The sequence below is a fragment of the Rhopalosiphum maidis genome, chromosome 3, assembly GCF_003676215.2.
Source record: "Rhopalosiphum maidis isolate BTI-1 chromosome 3, ASM367621v3, whole genome shotgun sequence".
Taxonomy (NCBI): domain Eukaryota; kingdom Metazoa; phylum Arthropoda; class Insecta; order Hemiptera; family Aphididae; genus Rhopalosiphum; species Rhopalosiphum maidis.
The window spans coordinates 2346850-2362123 of record NC_040879.1 but is presented as its reverse complement, the minus strand read 5'-3'; the positions used below and the strand labels follow the sequence as shown (position 1 = coordinate 2362123).

The 15274-nt window shown below is 26.9% G+C and overlaps 1 protein-coding gene across 1 annotated transcript in view; it reads left to right on the top strand.

Annotated features, from left to right (window-relative positions):
• Positions 1-15274, top strand: part of LOC113560239 (sex peptide receptor) — a 223998-nt gene that overhangs the window by 196879 nt on the left and 11845 nt on the right. Inside the window, exon 5 of the mRNA XM_026966000.1 lies at positions 11020-11153. Within this exon, the coding sequence (XP_026821801.1) occupies positions 11020-11153 (134 nt within the window). The remainder of the gene's footprint in view (positions 1-11019; positions 11154-15274) is intronic.

The following is a 15274-nucleotide window of genomic DNA, read 5'->3' as shown; positions in this document are numbered from 1 at the left end:
AAAGCATTTATAATAGTATGTACTCTATGTACTATCACTGTGAAATTTACATAGTATAAAACTATAAAACATATACGTACAGCACACATAATACACCTATATAAGTATACTCGTATATAGTACGTTGATTTATTTTTACCTTGATGCGTTGCGCTGTGTGTCCGACGTATGTAATAATGTAGTGAGTCAATCAACTAAGCATTGAATAAGCGGAGATGCAGTCATGTCGAAAAAATAGAAATGACGAAAATATTTCAAAATGTTTTTTGATTGGAAAATTAGGCCAAGTCCAGATGACAATATTGTATTCTGATGTAGACTGGCGTGAAGGTGCTCGCGCTAGCTCTGGTAAAATCACGTCTGTCGGAATCCTCTTCGGAGCCCCCTTATATAGTAGGTTTCCCCCGTCCTACTTCTCATGTCCCTTCTGGCATATATTGTCACTATGTTCTCACGCTATTACACATTTCAGGATTCAGGCGTAAATGCGATGATCGTCCCCGAACCTAATCTCCTGGATCCCTGCAAACCGCAGCTATGTTATCTGTTCAGCTACTACGTAGTTTCTTCTATATACGCGTATATAATTATATGCGAGATGCGTTTTATACTATGCAGGAGAAATCATTATAATTCTTATGTCTGGGACTGATGTAATCTCATAATTACCAAACCATGCCAGGCCTACCCTCACTTACATACAGTGCTGTTGGGTTAGGTTAGATTATTATTAATAATTAGTCTACTTTCCCTCATTATATTCTGGGATGTTATCCAAGTAGTTAGTAGAAATACTGTAGAGTGTGTGAGCGTTTAGTAGCATACTAGATTTGTTATGTGTGTTCTATGGTTATGGTACCCATATGTATTATTATTATTATAAGATATCAGAGCACATAGCAATACTGAATTCATTCTAGTAATTATGTGGCACGGAAAATCAAAACATATTTGTAAGAATATATAGGTACATAATAATATAATATATACCATACGAGAAAACGTTCACGACTTATCTTTTAAATTGTTGACCTCTATATTATCATGTTAGATACCTTATCTGTTATCAACCTCCCAAAACAATTGTGTACCACAACAATGCAAAACATTCAATTAGAGGTGACAATATTATAGATGAACGGCGGCTTGAAAAAAAAACATGTCATATTTATATTGAGATATCGATTTAATTGTTAGTCGTTTTTTGGTTGATTTTTAGTTCTTTTACAACTTTATTCGGTATAATATAAATATAGATAATGGTATAATATACTTATACATCTTCGTCCGTTTTTAGTATACTATAGGTAGAGTTATACATTCAATATTTCAATATTTTATTACTCATTTTTTTAACAGCCTAGATATTTTATAATATAATGGGTAGATATTTTTTACATATATCATTGTGATAATCCGTATAACGCGCTAGGCACAGTGTGTTGGTTGCTGCACGCGATTAGTGTAGTATTTAAATTTCGACTATTCAACACCATCGATAAGTACATCATGATTGGTGGTATTATCTTCATGTGAGCGATTATAATCAAACAAAGGTTACCCACTCCCCTTCACCAACTTAATGTTAAATTAAATAATACAATTCTATTTCAAATTGTAAGACAAGAGATTCTGGAAGATGGAGATTTCGAAGGGGTAAGTATTTTCCCATTATAGGTACATAGAATATCTGTATAATATATAAATATAAAAATAACACATATGTGGATTTTCGATGCGAATAATCTCGGGAACCACTTGGTCCAAGTGACTTGAATAGATTGTCTTGAGAATTTTTTTTAACGAAAGAGCACGCTATGGAGCAAGTTATAAACATAGTTTTATGAACCCGATTCTCGTTCACGGAATATTGAGCGATAAAATGGGAATATATCAGTGGTGCCTTCTGTCCAGAAAAATAAAATTTTAATTTAATACGAAAAATGGTAAAACTTTTTCCATGGCAAAGTCGAATTTAATACAACTAGAAGAATTTTCAATATTGTATTAACTTCCATTTTAAAATAAATAAATTGACGATTTACCCGTGAAATGATAGGTAAACTAAAACTGAGATACAATGATGTAGCATTTTGTGTTAGTTTTTCTTTTTTTTTTTGGACAAATTCGGGTTATTTGAGCGAAGAAGATTTTGAATATATTTCTAAGTCTATATAAGTTAATTAACAATCGAATTAAAAATTAAAAATAAAAGGTAAATACGCACATAAAGGTGTAAAAGGAACAACGTGTCGTCTGCGGACTACGAGTATTAAATAATCAATATTGAATTAAATTTTAATCACATAAAGAGCGTTATTTTAAGGCGTAACGAAATATACGAGGACAAATAATAATATTTATAATATATATAATATATTAGAAACACTAAAATCTAACACTGTCGAACTATATAGTCTACTATATTCAGTCCCTTATGAATTTATGACGTATCATCATCAGCGCTGGATTTAGACTTTTTGATGCCTAGGGCAAATTTTCTTTTATTTTGAGGACCCTAGCAATAAAAAATATTTTAAATACTCAATATCTAAGTAGTTAAAGAATTTTTATACCTTAATCCATATTTAAGACGTATATTTATAACTTTTAAGTTTTAATTCAAATATATTTAATTAATTTATCCTTACAATAAAACACATTACCCTAATTTTAAAAATCTAAAATCTTAATATTATAGTTGTCACATAACCTGAATTTAATAATTGTATTTCCTTTCTATACTCAATAATAATATTATATCACACATCAAAAATGTAATATCATCATAAAAAAAATTTTAATTCTCAAAAATCTCTGCAACTGTTATGGACAACTTACTAAAATGTTCAAATGTGCTTACATTGTTTTTCCTCAGTTTTCACAGTTTTTCTGAGCAGAATAAAAATCGTTGTCATTCTGACAATGACGAAGTATCATATGTTTTTAGTTTACAATCAATACAAAAACTATGATAAAAAAAAGTTTATGTACAATAATTTCTCAAAAGAAACAGAGACACACATATAAATATTATACAACTAAAAGTTTCTTCGATTATTCTCAATAAAAAAAAGTTACAATACTACGGACGCCTTCTTATTAAAATTAAAAGTACTTTCTCTATATAATCGAGAGATTATATAAACAGAGTGATACTACTATTGTACCCAGTAAAATTGTATAAAGGTTGAACGTAGAGGTATAGATTGTAATCGTTTTTAAATTTATTTTTTCAGAAATAACTATTTAATTTTTTTAATATAAATATTCTATTTAAAATTTCCAAAACGATTGAACTGAGATAAATTATTACAATTGAAGTGTTTCAAAGTCATTTCTAATAACATAATCTAGAATAAATTTAAATTAATGAAAAATGGTAGATTTTAAGACGTCAATTTAAATTTCAAATAGTGAACTATATTTTTGAAATATAGTTAATATACCGAAAATTTTGTGAATTAAAATTTATCGTTAGTCAATAATTGAAAGAGTTATTCACATTTGAATTTGAATTTTAGTTTGTAAAATGTCAACAGTTAATGATATTAATGTTGTATGTTTATGCTTCTATTGTACACTTTTCCTTAATATCAAATAATATGTATGTTTTTGAAATCGAATTATCAATATTTTATAGTAATAATAAAATGCATAATCGATTTATCGTGTGATACAATCACAGGTATGTTATTTATGTAACGACGTTCTAATTTAGTATACCTACTTTTTGATCAATATGAAAGTAGGTACACAGGTATAGTTATTTTATCAATAATATTATATAATTGATGATTAGTGATTACCTAACCGATAAAGTTTGGTTCGGTACATCAGGACAACGATTTATCACCGTAGCTTATAAGCTTGTCAGGCTTAAAAAAAAAGGTTAAAAACAAAACAAGTTCGTACCGAATAACACACATAATAATTGTAATAGCAAAATAAATTGTAGGCAATCGATTAAACTCTAATAAAGGAATTTAATCTTACAATGATAATTAAATGATGAACATGATATTATTTAGCTTAATAATTATTTGTTAAAATACAATTTATCAACGAATATAGCAAAAATAAATGGATAGCTATACAATGAACATCAAGACAAAATAACACTAACAATTTTATAGAAAACCATATTAAATAATATTATATACTATCGTACTATGAATTTTCAAATCGACTATTTATTATGCATTACATCGGAAATAGTCGATCTAAATTTAACATTTTACCTTATGGCTCAACACTTAATTTTTTTATATACATAAATATCATACGTCTTGTATTTATCTACAAAAATATTTTTTTTTTACGACGTAGTTTTATATAATATTACTTATCATACTTTGTTATTATATGATATGGACATTGGAGTAATAATACTTTACTATTTCATTCTAGTTATTTCAAATTTTATGTAAACTTATCAGAACGTATTTATTTGACAATCATATTTGTTATTTTTTTTTGTTGATATTTTTTAGGAATAAAAAAAAGCTTTAAGACTTTCATGTAGTTTTCCGTAAAAAAAAACAGAAGTATTATCGGACGGTACGATACAAAAACAGTCGTTTTTTTGATTTTAAAGAAAAACTATACTGACATCTATTGACAGTTTTTGATGAAATGTCTTCAGGCATTTTGTTTTAAAAAACAGCTCTGATCAGAATCGTTTTTCGAATACGATAATTTATTATTGTGTTAAAATGTAATTTTGTGCAACACATCGCTATTCTACGGCGATGCGATCGGAATGAGAATCATTTTCACTCTAGGTCACTATATTCTATTTGGCGTTACATTATTTTATCTACGTTTATTATATTATATATTATGATTCTTTTGGAAATAAAACTATATCTTCTAGATATCTATGATCGTATAATAAATAAGAAAACCTAAGAATAAATTCGTTGTTGATCATAAAAAAAAATCACAATCATACTTTATGTAGATGGATAGCGATACGTTTTTAATTGAAAACTCCGTTTCAATAACTGTGGACACACACAATGACACAGCCGCAACAGCCAATATGGGCTATAAGTCATACATTAATCTAAATATTCACAATATTATTCTTTTGAATTAAAATTATGTTGGTTGATGGTTGTATAGATCTCTGAGTTATGAAATAGTTCAGTTCGGGTTTTTTTTATTTCTTTTCTATTTTTATTTTAAGCTGATAATCAACCTTAGTTTAGTGTTTCAAAAACTGTTTAAAAAAATATATATTTATTATTATCGGTGCTCTTCTTTAAGTGCACATTTCTCTGAAGATATATATTTCAACTATTCAAAGTACAAATTATTCTGTCAAAAAAGCTTTTTCAAAACTTTAAAGTATAAATAATAAGTACAACACAAACAATACTCAGGAAAAGTTAGTTACACTATTTGTGTCAAAAAATGTAGTTTTGCAGTAAGTTATTAATCTCAACGTTTTAATATTTGAGTATTTATTATTAAAAAAAAGAACAAAAAAAAAAATTGTTAGTTTGCATCTTTGTTATATTTTATGATATAATTAAAATCAAAAAACTGTGTTTAAATCGCTTAAATTATGGCTAAAAATTTCCATAAAATATGCCTATATAATATATTAACTCATATCATAATGTATATAAATTCATAATTCTTTAATAACATTTTCATATCAGTTCGGTTGGTTTAGCATAATAACAGGTTATAGTGACTAAATATAACACTTTTCAAAACAACTTAATCGGTTTTATTTTTTAACATAAACTCCTATTTCAATAGTCAGAAATAATTTTTAAAATAAAATTAATTGATAAATTATACTTACGATTATTTGTAAATAGAGTGGTATTTACATTGGATCTAGGTACATTATATTATTATACTGAATAACAAATAAATTATAAAAACAATTTAAAATCTATAATATTATATTTTTCAAATAATTATCGGATCAGTTAACTATTTCAATTATTATCTTATAAGCACATAAAAACGGATTTTGGAAAAAGAAATTAATTTTAGATCCCAGTTATAAAACAGTTTAATATATAATAGTATAGCATGTATAGTAGGTATACTTAATTTTTTAATTTGTCTATAGTACCTATTAAATTATTAATCAACTATCAATGGATTTTTCAAAAACAAAACGATCCCATTACAATTGAGTAACATGATAATTTTTAATTTATAAACAAAATCTCTTTTCCTGAAAATCTAAAAACAAAAAATTGTTTACAATATATCACACGTGAATCAGAATATATTATTATTATTATTATTATATTATTATTATTCCCCTCCGATTTTGTGGAGAAAAAACAATACTATTTATATGCATTCATCGTTGTTTGAACAGATACTGAAATGGTCTGCTTGTGAGGTACATCCTTACGCATAATTTGTCCTTTTATTTATGACCGTTGTGTAAATCTTTCCACAATTAATGCATTCAAAATTCTACTTTTGTTTGAAAAAAACATATATATGGAATAATCAATTGAAATGAGTGTATGTGAGCCCAGCTGAATGTTTACTATAAATAATTACAGTTTTTTGCTAACCTTTTTTTGCCAGTAGGTGCGTGGCATCATATTAAAACAGAGTTTTTAGAATATAAACGGAACCATCCTTTCGTTGAGTGTGTAAAAGTTTTAAAAATGGAATTATTATGCTAAAATATTAAACAATATTATATAATCATTTTTATGGGCAGCTCGTGCGGTAGGCGACGACTTGAAATATATTTTACCATGGTTTTTAAGTCCCAATATCTAAGTTTTTGAAACTTTTAATATCCGTTATTTAGCGAGGATTTAGTACATAAAGTCTCGAGAAAATTATATTAAATTCTAAGTAAAACTTGAAGAAATATCCAATAAAAGCTATAAGCTTAACAAAAGGATACAAGTTTTTAAAAGTGCTTAAATAACAGATTATCAGCATCTATTCAGTTTGCATCCAACAAATTCATATTCACTGTTGTCTTAAATTGAAATAATCGTGAAATACTTATGATCAGCTAAAATATTTATTTTATAAAACAATTTAATGGAAAATAATATAGTATATTAGCTCTTGTAACTATTATTGGCGGTAAATAATTATCAGGCGTTTAGAGACAAGATTTTCTAAAAACAAATAACGAAATAGCATATAAATAATAATAAATTAACGCCATCTAACATATTTTAAATCACTCACTGATGGGATTTCTTCTACGTTGAAAGCTATTTTAAAAGTAATCGAAAAAGTTTTGTTTTCAAGCAAGAGTTTTGAGTATGTTTAAGTCAACCACAAGTTATAATCATTCAGTTTTCTCGACAGCATTTTCTCACGTATTTGTTTCGACACCATAGTTTATCACAAAAACATAGTAGAAACTTTCCTTTTTCGGTGATGTGACGTATGACTTTTTGGAAGACATTAAATGTGTATAAAAAAATATATCATTTGTTTACAGTTGAAATATAATTTATTATATTTATTATAAAATTTAAAATTAACAAGAATCTATATATTATAAAATAATGTTACTCGAACTAATAAACCACCACAATCATATTTTTTAGATAAATTCATTTTTTTTTTGATTAACTTATCTCAGTAACTTATTTTATATCTTAAGCGTTCGAACATTTATTAATTAAATTTTAAATTGTTAATAAATGTATACGAGTAAGTTATGTTATAGCAATTTATTATATTATACCTATTTTACCTCTCGTAACTTCTGAAATGTACCATTTTATTAGATAGGATGTAATTTATTTAAATGTCAATCTTACTTAAATATTCTACAAATACTGTCACTGTGTACAAAGATTCTAAAATATTGTATTATAACAAAAACATTTTTTGAAACTCTTACTCGCGTAGCTTATATTTGCCAGACAATATAAGAAACATTTTATATATTTTAAAATGCTATTATTTTCTTTATTATTTTTTTTATTGTTGTGAAAAAATATAATATTGATAAATTATATCTCGTAAGAGTATTTTTATTAATGTATTAAAAATCGTTGTTACAGTCAATTCTTGGTTAAAAAATCTTATTAAAAAAGACTAATAGCACTATGAAAATTGTTTACAACAAAATATTGATTATTAATATATATTTTAAACCTTAATTATTTATAGAGGAATATTTTCGATAAGGCCGTTGTGCTTATTGCAATATTTAATTTTTGTAGCAAATTGTGTATGAATATATACACGCGTGTGCGTGGGTATGTGATGGGGGGCAAGTTACATTAATTTTAATTCAGCAGAGAGTTACTCGATGGTTGAGTTATGGAGGCGTTATAATAATATATCGTAGTCATGTAAAGCAAATACCTCCCCAATTTTACTTTGGAATGTTTATCAAGTTTATTGTAAACTTTGTTTGATTAAATTCAGTTGCCATCGACCTACTCTCGGAAGAAAGTACTTGTGCATAAACTTGAAACACATTATCATAAACTATAAACTCGATGTCAAAACTGTTCAAATACTTAAAATGTTTTCTTTTACAACAACACACACGGTTTTTGTATATTTTTCTTGGGTTTAATACATTATTAATAATAAGTAAAACGCCATTATTACTGGATAATAGAGTAGGTACAGTGTAAATATTAAGTGAACAGATATAAGATTTCCCACAAACAACTATTAACTGTGTAACAAAATTCAAAAACTTTAAAACGAAGTTATGTTGATAAATACGAGTAAATGTTACTAAAATAAACTATATATATGTATATATATATATATATTATAGATCATACACTTGTTTATATTTTAACGTTCTAAAATTTAAATAATTCATTTCTCGTGTGCACACAAATAACAAACAGACATGTATTTATATAGGTGCCTATTATATTATATTTTACATAAAACAATGTAATTATTGAGTTTTCGGAGTCATGTGTGATTCTCAAATGTTTAACGTGCTTATGCTTTATACATAATATACAACGGTGAATTCCTGCAGTAAACAATTAAACCACTCGAGAGTACATATATTAAACAAACACAATCCAGTATGTTAATATTGACAAGAATATTTCAAGAATACGGCAAGAACGGTAAAAGCGATTTTTGCTACAACTCCAAATAGTATATTTAATTAGATAAAATATATGATTATTTCGTGTTTAAAATCTTAACTTGAAACTCCATCATTACTACATGAACACTGCAGGTCTCCTTCGCAATAATAATTCATACTTGCCAAATACAACAGACATTTTTTCACGGACCATTTCTCAGATATTCTTAGGACATAATAGTTTGATAACTTCATCAAAACACCTATCAAATATTTTGACCTAGTGACGATAAAAACCAGACGTGACTTATAAATTTTCCGCAACGTCACGAGGAGTATTATATTTCGGTGATCTTTACTGTTCGTGCTATTGAACCAGGGGCCCACCAAGGATATTTTTTTGTGTAGGGGGGGGGAGGGGCTGCTAAATTCAAATCATTTTTAAATATTAATAGTATTTATAATAATATAAACAGAGGTCTCTCCCGTGGTCCGGAATGATAGGTATAAATATATAATATTATGTTATACCTATAATGTTTCAATTTCGTTAATTGATAATTTTTTATATAATAATTCAAAGTCAATATACCTAATCAATTTATCAAAATATTTGGGGCTAACCATTTGGAGGAGGGGGGGCTAAAGCCCGTTTGCCATCCCCTTGGGTGCGCTTGAACCAAAACGGGTTTAGTTGGTACCTATACCTACCCATATTTTTTTTGGAAATTCCTTGCGTCATTTTTTCAACGTTCCGATTGTGAGTATTATACATGCAAGTATTTTAATTTTGCATTATAGCCACTCGTGTGTATTATTTGGGATTAACAATAATAATATACATCTGAAATAACTTAACCTTACCGTCCTTACCATACGATAATAATCATAATAATAAACCATCTGTCGGACGATACTTCACCGAGTTCGGAAAAAGTTACAGCTTAACAAATATATAATATTATAAAACAAAAGCTTAGCTCATATCACATTACGTCAGACTGAGTACAAACGATTTAATAAAAGTAATAATATCATGTACTTACCTCGTATTTAAGGTTTAAAAAACATTTTCTAAAAAGTGTTAAATAGATTTAGCTATAAAAAAAACGTTTTGTTTTTTTTTTGTTAAAAAAAAAACCGCATACATTCCATCGTTTCCGCTATTTACCGTAAACGCAATATTGTACTTACAGACGCGCGCGACAACTGATTCAATTTTATCAATAAGACGTTCAATCTTTGAAGTGTGGAAATTGTATTATAGTAGCTAAAGTTTATATTTATAGAATTTAAAAGTTGTTATTGTTTTTTTTACGTTTATTCTTATGAAAACTTTATGAAAAATAATATTTTCACATTTTCGTCATGTAGTAACTTAAAGACTAGTAATTTTAAGAATTAAATGTTTATTATTTTATTAATAATTTTATGCGAATTCATTGATTTAAATTGTAAATAAACCAATTAACGTTTTAATTTTATATCATATAAATCTTTAATTATATCTATTGCAATAATTATTATTGTTATTCGTTTTTAAGTGTAAAATTAAATAAAATTGTTAATTACAAATAAATACTTTTGACGGTATTTTAAACTAAAATTAATAGTTTTCATTTCATTTTATTAAACGTTTACCTACTAATATGAAATATTAGGTTGTTTTTTTTAACGGTTATTTCGAAATTCGTATTAATATTCCTATTAATTAAATGTAGAGGTTAATAAGCAGTAAATGTATTAGATAGATTCCATTAGTATATCACCATTCGCCATCCATCAGTATATAGGTATGCAAATATTCCTGTCTATTACAATATAGTTCGCGTCTGTAACCGAATATTTTACAACAAGTACACGATTGTTTGTGTACTTCGAATAAAGTGTGCACTGTGCATCGTCACGTTGAATATATTATTAAAAATTAGCTAAACTCAATAATATAAATATGTTTTTTTTTGTTTGTTTTTTTTAAATTTAAGATGAAGCACGCATATTGGGTTGAACATTGGGTCACACTAGACGTATACTTCACACTGTACTATGCGTTCCGTGTGATCTTCGTGCACACCGGCCCATGCATATCTCTCGTCGTGTTAAATCTTTTACTGTTCAGGTAAGTGATTCAAAATATATTAATATAAAACAATCAATCCGAGCGTTTGTAATGGGTTTATTCTAAGCCCATATTATTGTATTATAATATACTCATATTAATTAGTAAGACAATTTATGTAATATATGTACCGAACGATTAACGTTAGCTGCTGCCCAAGAGCATTGGCTCGTAATAAAACCTAGTGTAAAAACGGAAACGTGAACCTATATATATTTTTTTAAATTTCAACGAAACGATTTTTTAATCATTATGAGGATCTCGCTTTTAATTATTAATTTTCTAAAAATCTTAAATATTAATTATTTAGCTTAGATAGTGTAAAAAATAAAAATTCCAGAAACCAAATAGGTAATTAAATTGCATTAATTTATTAATAGATTTGTTATTATAGCTGTAACGGTATAATGTCTTTTAACATTAAACAAAATTTAAATAATTTAAACGGAGTTCTGTGTTTTATCCTAATAATTAAGTACAAAAATTGGTAATTACATTTTTTTTTAAATAGAAACAGTATACAAATTACAAATAAACCATTTTGTAAATTCATAATAATGAACAATAAAATATACAATTTATAAACTAACAAATAGATCGCCCAGCTCATTAAATATTTTTACATCACTACGAATTAATTTTATTCCATTCGTCTATATCATATAATAGAATTTAATTTAGATTGTCCTATTTAATATGTATTCATCGTAGAAAAAGTCTCTTCAAGTCAGCACCTATCTGATGTATTTTTTCCGTCTATTTAAATATTTAAAATTTGTTGAAGTATAACAACTTAATCGATATTATATAATATTAAAACTCTATTTTCATGTTTACATGTTATAGTTATAACAGATTCACAAAAACAAAATTGAGTAAAGTGAATGTTGAAATAAATTAAAAGTATCAATATTCTACTAAAATAAAAACTTATTTACTTTTCCTTCATAAGCCAAACCTTCAACATAATTTTATAAAACAAACCACTATAAATCCAATATAATAATTTCAATAATTTTCTTCGTATTAATTCCAATTCTGTCGTTGACAATAATTCCTCTTTGACACCATTGAGCTGTAAAATTGCTAAAAAATTATCGTATATTAGATTTAATACTTAAAATTTATATAGGTGCGTAGTTTAATGTAATTTTCTTTTGTACAATTAACTAACTAATTTCTTTAACTAAATCTGTAGATTTATTTATAAATATTATATCCACTTAACAGGAAGTTATTTAAAGCTCCTTTAATCTTTAATAAATTTAATATATTATGTTTATTTAATCTGTAGTTTTATAGCTCAATATATGAAATATGTATAGTTCTCAAACTATATTTTAAGATAAAAATGATATTTATATATATATATAAGTGATAAGTTCGAAATTTATCACTTATCAAGAATTAAAATGTATGCTTAAAAACAAAAAATAAAAAATATCCTCCAGTTTCACATTCAATAAAAACATGAAAACATTTTTGGATATGTGAAAAAAATATCAAGTACCTAAATGTTTTAAGAAAAAAGTAGGTGAGGACAATTTTTTTTATTATTATTAGCATGTCATAAAATATAAAATAGCAACTAGTTATTCTTTTGATACACATTCTTAATGCATTTTTAATGATATTTAACATACTTATATAAACGAGTTGAAGTCTTATAATTTATGTATGATCTTAAATTGATTCAAATACTAGTAAATAAAATACTAAGGAAAATTTAACACGATCAAATGATTTGATTAAGTACTTTTTAAACTTTTATTTTAGTCATATTAATTTAAATTACGAACATTCTCTTATGGATTTTCCAAGTATCTCGTATTGATATGCATATATATAGAATATTATGATAAATATAACTATAATATTTTAAAAAACCGATAAATCACTGTTATTTCCATTGCTAGCCTTGCAGAACGAAATTATTTCATTTACTGATATATTATGGTAATAATATTCTAATTTAAAGTTCATTCTTTCTTTCTTGAAAAAAATAAAAGCATCCTATTTATTATAAAAACAAAATAATATATCGACTTACCGAAACGGTTTGAATATATTTTTTTTTAACAGCAGGTTATGCCCTGTATAAAATAAGTATTGCCGATGTGCTAACTTATGATCATCGTTGTTTATTGTGTCATTAAATATATGAGAAGAATGAGGTCGCTATACCCGGCCGTCGAGACATTTTCAATCGGGTCGTGTGCGGACGATGGTCCCGGATTGCAACGCCAGTGGGGCGTGCACTAACCCGTACAGAATGTGTCGTATATAGGTGGGGCGAAGGAAGATTCACGATGGTGAGCACTCAGTCAAGTGACGGCTATCGTGTTATCGAACGGCTAGTACTATTATAGGAGTATAGGACCGTCTTGTGCGTCCACAGTGGGGGGTCGGAGCAGGTTGTCCAGACTACGTCTTACAGTCGGTTGGTCTTGAGAAAGGCTTTATATAATTGGTGAGTCAAGATGGTATAGCAATGCGAAACCGCGTGTCATGGCGCTGGGCAGAACGCGTATCCGTTAGCCGTGACGGTGAGTTCACTGGTCTATACGGAAATAATTGTCGCAGATGGTATATTAGTAAGAGGACTATCGACCATCGTGTTACTGGATACTTTCTGAGAATTGACTCGCTTGCTAGTTGTAAAACTCTCAGATTTTTCGACGACAGTGCGTCAGTGCCGTTCTCAGTGGTACTTGTAGGTACTTCATTTAGATAATCTGTCAGTTGATTTCGAAGTTGACGAGACACTTGGTTCTCTTACTACTTATCCACGTCGGTTATTTCTCTTCGGTTCTTCGACATCTTCCGTGTTTGATAAGTATAATAGTTGTTGTCACATCGATAACAATTGTGACGTGCCTTGCTTTATTTTTTTTTAATCTATTCCATGCCTGCAGGCTTCTACTTGATAGTTTAAAGTAAAATATGATGGGTGTGTTTGTATGTTAGATTCATTTGATTGTAATATTATAATCGGTATAAATATGAATCATGATGATGTATAGTTGTTCTTTGGTTAATATTTTTAGTGCTTTCAAAAGTTTAGGTTATTTTATATTATAAATATATATATATATATATTTTTTTTTTAAATAAGTGTAATTTTGACATTTCTTCGTATAGTGAGGTAGAATATTTGTTGAATTCTGAATTGTGAAATATCGGACGAACCCGTTGCTTTCTAAAAAAAATCTTAATACCTTTGTCTATATTTATTTTAGTGTTTAAGATATTTAATGCCCCAATTGGAGCCATATAAAGAAAATAGTAGTCTAATATATTTAATACATATATTATTTTGTAAAGGTACATTTTAGTTTGTACGAAAAATAAGCTTATGAAGTTGAGCAGCGGATATAGTAAACATTTATATTTTTTAGAATTGTTCGTAATTGTTTGAATGGGATTTGAGAAATTTAAATTTATGTTTATTTAAAATCTAAACACCTTAGTATTTAAATATTTAATATTATTTGACCAGTTTATTTATTTATTCTATTTATTCTGACTTTGCAATTGTTATGTACACAACATTATATAGATTTGTTTGAGAATTATATTGTTGACGTTTTGGAAGAGTTTAAAATTAAATAATACAGAAAGTTATAGAGTCTAAAATTTAAATACTTTATGGTACATGTGTTGTTTTATCAAACTATTGTATTTTTTTTTTTTTAAAAATAACGTTATACAAAAATATGTACCTATAATGTATCTCAACCTATGTGTCCATAATGTGCCACAAAATAATTGAATCATACATAAAACAATATGTAAGGTTCTTCAGGAATTTATAAAACACCCAAGGGTACAGAGAATAAAAAAGACTGAGAACCACTGCCTAACAATATAATTAATATTATTGGGACCAATTGTATCTCATATATTTATAAATTATATAATGCATTAAATATATGCATATTAATAACAGCCCATAGCAAATGGAACATTTTAAAAAAGGTGATGGGACAATCACTCCTTTGACTTTAATTATATTATTGTGTATAATACTTATTAATAATTATATACCAAGTACCAAATATTCTATTTTCACCGGGGTAATATTCATAGACAATAATCTACAACAATTATTATGGTTACAT